Source organism: Equus caballus, chromosome 25 (genome assembly GCF_041296265.1).
Source record: "Equus caballus isolate H_3958 breed thoroughbred chromosome 25, TB-T2T, whole genome shotgun sequence".
Classification (NCBI taxonomy): domain Eukaryota; kingdom Metazoa; phylum Chordata; class Mammalia; order Perissodactyla; family Equidae; genus Equus; species Equus caballus.
In genome coordinates, this window is record NC_091708.1 from 22,751,104 (window position 1) to 22,763,849 (window position 12,746).

Here is a 12,746-nt window from a genome sequence, read left to right on the forward strand (position 1 = left end):
AGGAAGAGGAGGAGGAGATAAGGGAGGGGAAGGAGAGAAAGATAGCACAGTGCAAGATGGATCTGTCAACTTCAGACTGCTGGCAAGCCAGCCTCACCCGCAGCCTCCTTCCAGCCTCCGGCCAACTGGCTTCTAGTCCCTCCCGCCTCCCTCCTTTCTCCGCCTTCTCTCCTCTTCTCTGGCCCTCATCAGTCTTCTCACTATCTGAGCAGAACAATACATCAAAACCCCATTCCCGGGGCTGGCAGGTAGGGGCCATCTCCTGCGCCAGCTGCCCAGGACTGGCAGTGGCTTCCTGGCATGTTGTTGGGGATTCTGAAGCATTGCCCAAGTCAAGCCAGAAAGAAAGCTGTGATGAATTAGTGAGGTTGGCCATGGGGGCCATATGAGGAGTGGCTACACACTTAAGAGTGTTTGCCTTCTATGCCCAGAGGCCTCCTGCACCTGCATTATGGTGTATAGGTGAGTAGTTGTCCAAAGAGAGCACCAGGAAAGAGACATATTAGCAAGGAGGGACACAGACTTTAAGTTTTAATCTGTCACAGCTCTTGATCTGTGTTCAGAAAACGTCCTGGCTCTGATCCCCCTCCCATACCTATGGGCCCAGGCCTTGGCGTCTCGTATTGGCACTAGGGTACTTTGCCGCTTAGCTGGAAGATACCAAGCATTGTGAGAAAATGCCATGTCACGTGGGATACCAGGTTCCCGCCCCAGCCCTTTATAAAGCCATGCACCCGGCAGAGATCCAACAGCTTGTGCTGATGAGGATGAGGATGGTGAAGAGAGAATGCTCTGATGTTAGGAGAGGGGGCCACTGACGAGGTTAGTTTGGGTTTCAGGGAGGGACCATTCACTCCAGAAAATAAATACACACACCTTTTAGCTCGAGAGTTTCCTTAAGTAGTCGGTATGATTCTGCCATAACGAATCAAGTACAGCTTCCGGGTAAGTTTCATCAAAAAATGATCAAGAAAATGGCAAGTCTCTTTTCTGTTTCCAAACTGATCCACCTCCCTCCTCTTTACCACGGTGCGGTCCTGGACAATTTCCAAGGGGCTTTGACAACCATTTTCTCACAATGGCCTTCACAACAGCCTCATTTTACTATTCAAATTTGGGAGATGCAGAAATTGCATTTGCAAAGTTGAAAGCCATGCGTCTAGACTCTTTTGTTGATTGCTTCTAAACTCATTCTTCAGAAACAAGTGAGACCATATTAGTCACCCGCAGTTAAGTTTCACCAGCCTAGGTAAAGTCCCCCCACTGCTCTCTCTGGTCCTCGGGATAAATCCTATACTCCACAGGATGGTTTCTAAGGCCTGCGTGAACCTGGCTCCCACCTGTCCTCCAGGTTCATTTCCCACCACTGCCCCAATGCATCGATGCCCCAACCAGACCAACTACACCAGGGACCCCAGGCCATGAGGTCTTTGCCTCTGCAGATAACAGCAGGCACTCAACATGTGCTTTTTGAAGAAGATAAAAGCCGGTGTAAATGACCAAGAAACACAGACATACTGCGTAGAGGTCAAACGTGTACTGGCGACCAGTGTCTGAACGGAAGATTATAATGAATGACTTAAGCCTTTGCCCAGCATTGGACTTTCATGGTAAAGAAATGTTGATCCATCCCACAAGCATTTCTGACCTTTCTAAATATGCGTCTGAGTGGATTTAAACAAAAGAACATTCCTGGGGCTCCCACATCCTTGACTCTTAGTAAATGAACAAGAAATAACATTACACATGTAATAAGACACTATTTTGAAATGTACATTTTTCTTCTGATATTTCCTTTCCTCCCTGGGTCTTTCTACATTCAGGCTGCTAAGGTTCTACTTGGCTTTCTGAGTTTCAAAATCTGACTCTTTGGGGAACAGAAAGATTTTGGCATAGACAGATGATGATGAAAAGGTGTAAGCTTTCTTCAACATCCAGATGAGAATAGAGGTTGCCAGTTTGAGGATGGGGGCAAAAGTCTGAGGGGAAGAGATGAGGGGCAGACACTAGTGAGACTGAGCAAAGGAGCCCTGGGCCCCTTGTCCCTGGGCTGAGGCTGGGGAACAAGATGAAAGAGCAGAGAGGACCTGGGCCGTCTGTTCAGGTAGAGGAGGGGAGGTGGCAGGCCCCGGAGCAGGATGGCCGTGTGGTGCGTCTGGCAGACAGGGATTCACATCCCAGCGGGACAGCGATTCCCACCCACCCAGAAAGGGCACGAGAGCAGCAGAGAGTGTCCGAGATGTATCAGCAAACAGACGACATCACAAACTAAATCGACTTCCCTTTATCTTCTTGTGCCCCAAAGAACATGACTGAAACCCTAGGGAGACTGAGGAGGCCCCCCTGATCTGACTTGAGATTAAATGTTAGCCCTCCCGATGGAATGAGGTTCAAAGTAACAAAGTTAGTGAGACGAATGGAAACCCTGTTCCTCTGACACCCAACCCCGGGCCCGTTCTGTGCCCTACACAGTCTTCCTTTGGCCAGCCCAATCTCTTCCCTGACATGTCAACTCTTGACTAATGTTCCCTGACTGAGGAGAGACCTGGGTTCTGACCAGCTCTGCTTTGCAGCTGGGTGAGTGGTCCATGAAGTACAGGGATCAGGGAGGGACAAGCCCCAAAGAGAAAGCATTGGGAACACAGAAGGCATGGGTGTTTATGGTCTCTGTGAGCTGGAGAGGGAAGCTGGCATGACAGACCTGGAGTAGGGGGCGGGATTCTGCGTTCCTAGGTCAACATTATTGATCTGCAACTGTACCTTCCTTCCAACACCCCTCACTCGATCAACACCAACAGCTTCCGTGCACATGCTTACACTCACACCCCAAAGGGAGAACCAGATGGAGAGCAGGTGCTGTCCTCATCACTTGCCTTCCTCCCTCCCCACCCTCACCCCCCACCTCTCTCATCCCAGGCAGAAATCCCATCTGATCATTTAGTCTATGATGCAGATTCTGGGAATGAGTGGACAACAAAGCCACAGAGGTTGTAGAACTTAGACTGCGAAATTGAGCTACAAAATAAAAGAGCCGGGGACTGGAGGAGAAAAGATTTGGGAAAAGGAGAAAAAAAAACACTAGGAGAGTGAAGCTGGAAAGAATGTTTTTGTGGAGAGGTTGAGGACAAAAGTCCTTGGGGTTGTGCAGGGTAAAGGGAATTAAGCAAAAAGAGATTCAAGAAGTGTTACCCAGAGCTGTGAATTTAATCTTCATTCATTATTTTGAAGGATGCCAGTTCAAGATTGAATCTTTTTATTATTCTCGGCTGTTTGGACTATGCTCCTTTGAAGTCACTCCACACAGAGACATGATTACAAGGGGCGAGAGTCATACGGGTTGAACTTGTTCCAATAGAGTCTTGGGGAAACGTTGTTGAATGAAAGCAAGAAAATTTGCCCCACTCCTGCCTCTCCAGCTCCCTGTCCTTCCAGCTCTGGCCCGAGGGACCAGGGCAGTGATGTGGCTTTAGGAGTCTCATCCAGCCCCAGACCCTAAGTCCAGTCTCTCCCTGGCTGTCCTCTGAGATACAGACGCCATGCCCCGTCATTACCCCAACAAAGAGTGCCGAGAGCGCTGCAGCTTGCATCTCTGTGATGCTGGGAGGAGCAGACGGAGGAGGGGAGAGAAGACCAGATACAGTGAGAAGCAGGCTGCTGGAGTCCCTCTTCCTCTCTGGGCCCATTCCGCACCCACAGAGACAGGACCCTGGAGTGCAGTAAGGTCAAAGACAATGATGCCAAGGAAAATCCAAAATGGAGTGGGCTCTCACCAAAGTACCAGCCCTCCAGCATACCTTCTGAGTGAATGCACACTCATGCCTCAAATCCACACAAGCAAGACGAAGGATGCTTCATCCTGAGAACATGCATTCACTGCCAACTTCAGCTGTGAAGTGGGGAGCTGTGCAGTACAAGGACCTCAGCTGTCCTGTGCCTGGGCGGTGCAGCACCCTGGATCCTGTACTGGACCCTGTCAGAGCGGCCTAGAGATGGAACCAGTGTCCTGGGGAGAAGGAATGAGCTCCCTGTTGCTGGAGGGGCACAAGGAGAGGCTGGACAGTCACTTGGCAGGCATTGGCACCCCAGATAGGAGGACCTCTGGGTCTCTGCCTTTCTAATCTCAGTCTGTTATGTTCACATAAAGAAAAGATGGGGCAATTAAACCTACAAGCTGGATTCACCACACAACGGTCTTTAAGGGAATCCCATCGCTCCCATCAAAGCCAAGATACATTTCTTTGTAAACTAATCCTAGTTCTCACATCCACCAGACCCTTTAATAAATACTCAGTATTTTGCTTCATGCTGTATCTTCTTCATAGAAGGCTTCAGTCTATTCCTCCATCTGGCAAACTCCTACTCATACTTAAAAACCCGAGCACCATGAAGTCTTCTTTTCCCAGTGCCCCCAGACAGGGTTAGGCACTGGGTCCCACAGCAGTGGTAGTTTACATAGACTCTCTTATGGCATTAATGGTAGCACGTTGCAGCAGCCTGGAAGTTGCTTAAGAGCCTAACTCAGAGAGATCTCTCTCCCACTGGCTTCTATTCCTGCCAGGCCAAGTTCAGCACGGAACTTGGAGCTTAGCTTTCTCCCCTTTGGTCTTCATCGGCCCTGTACCCTAGGAGTTCTCAGGTCCCCGTGAAAGATGCTGCCCTCTAGCTGGACTGGATGTCTTCAGATTGCTGCCCCAGCTTCCGTCTCCCACAACACGGCCTGCCTAGGAGTGAAAGCCTCAGTTAGGACCCTCAGTGGGATGCTGTGGTCCAGGTCACTTAATTTGCTGTCCCTTCCTCCATGCCCCTTGTTCTACTTTCCCATCTGGGGCATGCTTTAAACACAGACCTTCTTCTAGGCATTGCTCTTCTCCAAAGTGGCAAGTTCTCTAAAGAGAAGACCGGATTTAGGCCAATTGGATGCAAAGAGGACCAGAGAAGGAGCCAGAACACGTGGGTTCCAGCCGCAGCTCAGTCCCTGGGTAATTACTGTAATTACCCCACTCTGGGACTCAGTTTCCTCTCTGTGCAAAGGGGCGATGAGGTGATGAGGGAATGCCCTCTGTTTCTGGGTTATCCTATCTTGGCAATTTTTCTAACAAGGAGGTCATGAATAAGTCGGCTCCTTTTATTCGAACACGGGAAGGGAGTAACTGAAGGCACCCAGAGGAGGGTGGCGCCCGCCCTCAGTTCTCAGCTGCTTATCCAGAGGCACTGACTCAAAGCTCTCAGACTATACCAACTCTCCAGGCAACAAGCACAATTGTATAAATCACAAGTGAGGTCCTCGTGCCAGCTGAGGCAAGAGCCGAGATCACTCCTAAAGCCTGGACAACATTCTGCCTCAGTTGTCCCCTCTTGAGAGCCTTCCAGAAATTCTTTCCATCCACGACATCCTCCTCCAGCGAGCCAGTCCTGAACGACTCCCACTGCTGGCTTCTCCCTCAGCATCTTCTGCACCGCCCATCTGTCCATCATGGCCCTTTATCAACCTGACTCCGCTCCAGCCTCGAGCTGCCCTGCTCACTCCCAGAGCCGCACACAGTAGGCTCTCAGGAGATAGTTTTTGACTTGGCTCACATCCCACATTTGTGGACCATGATTTATGCTCAGGTACACTTGGGTATTAGGCTGAGTCCAGCCAAAGATATATCCAAGTTTGCCTGTGGCATCTAATAATATCAATAATATCTTACACATATTTATGGTGCTTTATATTATTCTGCAAGGGCTCTCTCTCTCCCCCTGGGATCCTTATAACGGTCTTAGGCAGAGAGGGAAACAATGACATCCTTATTTGACAGCAACTATCCGATGACAAGGCTCTGAAGGAGATTGGAGCCAGGTCTGGCTTGTGTGACTCCTGGTTCAGTTCTCTCTCCCCCGAAGGGGTTTCTCACCTACAGGAGTCCCACGGGGGCCATCATCCCTAAGGGGAGAGCTATATGCAGAGGATGGAGGATGGTGGGGAGGCATGAGGGGCCTGGAAAGCTGCAATGAGGCCTGGAGCTGGTGCTTCAGACCTGAGCGTGTTGTTGAAAGCGACGTGGGCAGGCATGCGGGGCGCAGCCCAGGATGCCAAGAAGCCAAGGCTCAAGGACCAAGGAGCCCTACGATGCTTGAGGAGCAGCAGACAGGTGGGGGCGGGACCCCTGCAGCCACCATCGGAGGAAGGGGAGACCTGCCCTCCCTCAGGGCTCTGTGAGCTGGAGGGTCCCCATGATACCCAAACCCTTGAAGAAAGCTGCTTCCTGAGCCTTCAGGCTGTGAGCAGGACAAGAGGAAGAGCCTTCTCAACAGCGATGCCCACCTCTGTCCTTCTGTCCCACTGCCAAGATGTTTCTATGGTCTGTGGCTTTTCTGGTTTTATCAAAATGGGAAGTTTACCAGAGGAGTGGCTTCTGTGAAATCCATCAGGAGATCGCCCGGCTCCAAGGTGAACGCACCTCCTCGGTTAGAGGGGCTCTAGAAGGCAGACAAAGACATCCCGGTGAGTGACAGCTCCAGACTGATGCGGAATTTCACCAGGAGGCACAGAGCTTCCCCACCTCTCCTCTCCCCTCTTTCTAAGACCGAACTCACTATCACGCCAATCCCCCCCAGAGTTCCCTGCTCAGCAGTGTGCGAGATGTTGAGACCGAACCCCCAATTTTTTCTGAAACCTTAATGGGGACAAGCAGGGTGTGGGATGGGGAACCATCTCTCTTGAAGCTGCAAACAATTTTTCTTAAATGCTTTGAGTGCTCTTTGACTGGTCTTTTGGGGAAGAAGCACTTCAAGGAGCCTTTCAATATATAAAGAGAGAACAAAGCCTCCATCCTGGATCAGGAGGGTCAAGGCCTCAAGGTGCTGGACTCATCCGGACAAGAATGAGGAAGATCTTTAGGGGAGAGTGGTACTTCTGAAAATCACGTTCATTTTTTTAGAAATTTTTTTTTCCTCTTGCTCTGAGGTCTCAGCAGCATGGGGGCCTTGAGACCCTTTGTGGGAAAAAAATAAGCCCCATCAACTTGAGGCAAGCAGGGCCCTAAGGGGAGAGACGGCCAGGAGAGGGAGCCCTGTGGCCTCTGGCAGGATGTCACCTGCATCCCCACTGAAGTCCTTTCTGTTGCATAAACGTTCTCGCTTGGTTTTAACCGTGGGTGGTTTAACCAGATGATGGGAGCCTGTGTCCACACTTGGGACAAAGCAGTACGAGGGACTCTGCACGGCGTGGGGAACCCGACTCGAATTACCAGGAGGGGATCTACAGGAAAGCTGGAGCCTCAGTCTGGGCCAGTCACCCGCTGAGAGGCTCAGCCGGGTTCCTGCTGGGGAACACAGAGGTGTTCCCAGAGACCCCAGGAAGGGACTCAGTGAAAGACTGGCCTTGGTCAGGCAGGATGTGGGCCTGGACTGTTGTTACTGAGAGGAACCAGGAATTACCTCACCACCAGGATTTGTGACCGTGAAGCCGCGGAAGCCTCGGGCATCCAGTTTGCAAAAGCCCTTTACCCTCCACTAGACCTGCCACTCGCCCCTGAGCTGGGCAGCGTAGCAGGTCTTATTCCCATTTTTAGGAGGAGGAAACTGAGACTTGGAGAAACAAGGGCTGTGGAGCGCCTGCTCGTTTCAAGCCGCCATAAGACGCGTGAAAGGAGCAGCTGGGAACAGAGTCTGGGCCTCTGGTCCTGCCTTCAGGGCCCCCGCCCCATGCACACACTGTTCCTCAGTGGCCCATGAACCAGGCAGCCTTTGACTGGGCATCTGCTGGGAGAGCGACAGGTTAAGCCACATTTGGACTAATTGCTGAAGACTGACCCCAGCTAAGGGTCACTCAAAGAAAACCAAGAGAAGTGTCCTGTGTGAGGCCTTTGTCACAGCCCATTCACATCACGGGCAATCTCCTGACATTTCAAACTGACAAATAGAATACTATTTCCCATTTTCAAACTATTAACAGGCTATCCACTATAAGGAACGGGATGGGGACACGTCCATGTTTTCACTCCTCCAAATTTTCAATTATGGGGGAAAAACCCACTTTTTGCCTTCTGTCTTTGCAGTGGAGTAATAGCTTATGTAGGGATGGTATTCTAAAATCAAAATTGCCCTCAACCATCTCTTAAATTTTCTTTCAAGTACAGTGTACGTGGTTTATTATACTATTTGTCTCTCATAAATGGTTAGCTTATCTTTTGGGGACAGGTTATATAAAAAACCTGCTTTGGTGGTTTATTGCTGGTGTTTTAGGTGTTCCCAGAGTCGATTATGCAAAATTTAAACGCATCCGGGATGCCACATGCCAAGTTTATACTGGATTCCCGGCAAGTACAGCTGCTCCGCGGGGCTTTCTCCCCTACCTTGGCCCCTGGGGAGAGCTGGCCCTTGCCGTCTGAGTTCTGAGGCGAGCTGACTTTGCGGACCTGGGGGGACACCAGCGGTGCTGAGACTTGTGTGGTGGCGGCCGCGGTGGTGTTTGTGGTTGGAGTCGTGGTCGCTCCTACTGCCTCGGCCAGATCTGGAGGGAGGTCGTCTTCATCACTGCGGTTACTAAAAGCATATGAAGCTCTGCTCATTACAATAACAAACAGGCTGTGGGGTGTGGAGGGAGGGCAGGGAGGGGTGGGACGCCAGGGTGGGGGCTGGGGGCTCTCCAAACAGATGGCTACCAGATGTCCAGCTTACAGCATCCAATACACTGACATTTTTGCCAAAGCAAATTTGGGCTGGGTTTTCCGTCGCTTGCCAAGGGATTAAAAATTTTTTTTTATTATGGAAAAATATGTATAGCATAATACTTATTATTTTATCCATTTGTAAATGTACAATTATGTGGCATTAAATACATTCACAGTGTTGTGTAACCATCACCACTATCTATACCCAAAACTTTTTCATCATCCCCAAGAGCAACTCTGTACCCATTGAACAACAACGCCCCATTGCCCTCTCCCGGGGGCCCCTTGTAACATCTGTTCTGCTTTTTGTCTGAATGAATTTGACTACTTTAGGTCCCTCACATAAGTAGAACCATACAATATATGTCCTTCTGTGTCTGGCTTATTTTACTTCCCATAATGTTTTCAAGGTCCATCTGTGTTGTAGCATATGTCAAAATGTCACTCCTTTTTATGGTTGAATGATATTCCGTTGTATGAACAGACTATACCTTATTTATCCATTCTTCTGTTGATGGACCCTTGGGTTGTTTCCACCTTTTGGCTACTGTGAATAGTGCTGCTATGAACACTCTTGTACTGATATCTGTTTGAGTCCCTGCTTTCAATTCTTTTGGATTGGAATTTCATTTGCTGGGTCATATGGTAGTCCTGTGTTAACTTTCTGAGGAACCACCAAACCAAGGGATATTATTCTGAGTGGCCTCCCTTAAGAGGGTAAATACAAGGCTTGTCGGAACCTGCTGCTCTGAGCGAAGGGTGTAATGGCCCCTTTTATGGCCTAACGGCAACTGTCCCTTTGGTGTGATAAACTGGTTTCAGGGGAGGAGTTGGAGACATTTGTTTTGGGGCCAAGTAGCTCTGGTCTTAGAACCTCTCTGATGGAATGGGACGATCCACGTAGAAAAGGACTCTAGAATAAAGTCACCACGAGGGAGGAGAAGTCTGGGTTGGCACCTTGGGCGTGTCTCCAGGGCTTGGGCTTGTGGGGAAGTTTTGACCTCCCACAAGGTATGTCAAAGCGGAAGCCCTTCCAGTCTGGTCATCCCAGCCCAGGACCAGAGCAGCAGCATCAATCTCCCATTCTTAGTGTGGACAGGTTGCTTGTGCAGTAAAGGGATAACTCAGCAGGCCTGGGGTGCTCAAACCCTGCACATTCCAAAGGAACCACTGGTCACTGACAAGCTTCTGGGAGAACCTCTGGGCCTTTGGAATATCCTGACTTAGAAGAGTGCCTTTGTATACCTGAGACCTTGGGCCATGCCAGATAGCCTGTGCTCTCAAAGCGATTTATGGTGAACGTCTCTTTGTGCGTGCCTGGGGTTTGGGGGCATGCTGTATCAGTCTGACCTGTGGAAGGCTGGAGACTGAGTAGCTAAGGTCAGTCACATGGGTGTTCCATGCCTACCTGATTGATCTCCAATAAAAACCCTGGATGCCAAGGGTCAGGTGAGCTTCCCTGATTGGCAATACCTCGCTTATGTTGTTGCATGCTGTTGCCCGGAGAATTAAGCGCAGCCCCTGTGACTCCTCTAGGAAAGGGCAACTGGACGCTTGTGCCTGGGCTTCCCGGACTCCACTCTGTGTGCCTTTTTCCTTTGCTGATTTTAATCTGTATGCTTTCCCCTATGTATAACTATAACCAAGAGTATAACAGCTTTTCTGAATTCTGTGAGTCCTTCTAGCAAATCATCAGACTTGAGAGCAGTCTTGGGGACTGTAACACACTTTCCCTAAGGGTCTGTCATGTGGAACTTCTGGAGCCACCTGGCACAGGGTCATGTTTTAGAAACAATAGGTTAGCAAAAGAGTGAAGAAAAAAGACCTCACCACAGCAGTGGGCCTCGTGGGGGACATGTGGTCATTGCGGTCATGGGACACAAGTGCAGTGTGGATGGGACTGACTGAGGAGGGTCTTAGGGCATTTTATTTATTTATTTATTTATTTATTTATTTAGAGGAAGATTAGCCTTGAGCTAACATCCACCGCCAATCCTCCTCTTCTTGCTGAGGAAGACTGGCCCTGAGCTAATATCTGTGCCCATCTTCCTCTATTTAATATGTGGGACGCCACCAGAGCATGGCTTGATAAGCAGTGCATAAGTCTGTGCCTGGGATCCGAACCGTTGAACCCCGGGCCACCGAAGTGGAACAAGTGAACTTAACCGCTGCACCATTGAGCCTGCCCCCCTGGGGGATTTTGATCATTCTGTGTATGGAGAAGCCTCAAAAGGAGGATTTAGGACTTATGACTAATAAAGGGCGGGGGGCAGGGAGTTGAACTAGTAAGTGGAATAATTAATGACACTGTGCATTTGGACCCATGCCAAGGAGTAAGTCAGATCAGCTACACATGCATTAGCCCATTTAATTTTCCCAACAACCCCGTATTATAACCTCCATTTTCAGAGAAGCAGATGATATTCAGTGGCAGATTATGAAATTACTTGCTCAAAGTCACATAGCTGGTTAAGTGGAAGAGTGGGGTTAAAATTTCTTTTTACCTTATTTAAAAAATTGCAACCTTAAAAGCAGGAAGTCAACTGATACTATCTAAAATTGAGAAAGGCTCCAAATGCTGAACAGTTTTATAGCCTTTTGTCTGAACTTAGATCTCATGGCAAAGAAACATATATCTAAAGTTTACCGAGTCTTTCAATTTTGCTCAGTTTTTGAGGTAAATTCATGTTGAATTCCTGAAAGAACACTTTCATAAGTAAAATTTTATGTGTAGTATGATTTTTTCCTTGAAATGATGTCTTTCTATTTAAAAAATATATATGCATGGAAAAATGTCTAGAGTCTCAGTCATCAATTGGGAACATGGGTTATTTTTGATGGCATGATATGATTCTAGGGAATTAGTTATTTTTCTCTTTGGACATTTCTGTCTCGCTTGCATGTTTTTAGACATTTACACTATGTCTAAATAAATAGGAAAGTTATATTTCTGGAAAAAATAAAGCAGCTTGTCATTTTCTAAAAATATTAGCTGGTATCTATACAAAGATGGATTTTATGTTATATTATATGGATTATACTTCTAGCTGCCTGAAACTCTTTGCAGAGTTTTGCGTCTCCCTTCAATTCTGTACACAGCAGCCACACTTCCTCCCTATGTCATATTTCCAAAAAAGAGCACAGCTGAGGTTTTCCTCTATATCCTTAAAAGCAGTGATGCGCAAACTTGCTCAGAGCACCTGTACATCATGGCGCTCCTTAGTATCCTAAATTCCAAATACACATAATTCTGGTGCAGGGATCTAGAATACTATAAAGAGCCAAAAGGGCCGTCTGTGCACACACATCCCTGCATCTCGAAAACAATAATGCAGAAATATTTTTTGGGAAATAGGAAACCTGAGTTTTTCCATCTGTCTTCCTTTGACCGTGTGAGCAAATAAGCGGTAACCAGTGTCAACGATTCAAGAACTATTTATGGGACAAAAACTTCAAACTGGAAAATCCAATCCATGCATTTTGCTGTTTACTACTGATGAGGAAAATTCTGCCATTCTTTGATTTTCAAAGCAGAATACTTTGGGGCAGCTTAAAAAATACACATGGGAAGTTAGAGGTTTGGAGAGGGTTTCCTTAAAAGAAGCAATTTGGTGAGTTCATTAAATTTTCCTTCTTTCCAGGCTGCGTATTTTTTCCAACATGATTACATATTCCGAATGGGTGATGACAACATTTTGAGTTTCAAAATGGAAAAGGAAAGGCTAATCCTGCCAGCTTTACCCTCAGGGGAGTAGATTTTCCATGGTTTAATTTGTCCCCCAGAGATCATTAGGACCTTATTTGATTAATTATATTTGAATCTGACTCATTTTGGCTTTCCCAGGAAATACATCTGCTATACTGTCCAGAAGTTTCTATTAAGGCTAATGAGGTGGGCTGTATCTGCCCTTAGAAAACCCCTGCCTCCTCTCCCTTCACAGGGAGATGGCTGAGACAGCCTGAGACGGCTGTCTGAGAATCACATCCGGAGTTACGTGCCGTGTTCTACACTTTGCACTCTGGGGACCCCCTCAACTTGACCTTTCCTCAGAAGCTTTCAGGTCCTTGAGAAGAAGGGAAGGGAAACTA

The 12,746-nt window shown here is 48.2% G+C and overlaps 1 protein-coding gene across 14 annotated transcripts in view; it reads right to left on the minus strand.

The window, feature by feature from the left end:
* The window catches only part of EPB41L4B (erythrocyte membrane protein band 4.1 like 4B), a 130,387-nt gene that overhangs the window by 12,617 nt on the left and 105,024 nt on the right, over window positions 1-12,746 (minus strand). For 8 of the 14 annotated variants that reach the window (XM_070251267.1, XM_070251271.1, XM_070251268.1 and 5 more), the window contains 2 exons: window positions 8,340-8,529; window positions 6,385-6,462 (listed from right to left, as the gene is read on the minus strand). In XM_070251267.1, the coding sequence (XP_070107368.1) occupies window positions 6,385-6,462; window positions 8,340-8,529 (268 nt within the window). The remainder of the gene's footprint in view (window positions 1-6,384; window positions 6,463-8,339; window positions 8,530-12,746) is intronic. The other 6 variants (XM_070251269.1, XM_070251273.1, XM_070251270.1 and 3 more) reach the window with 1 other exon arrangement.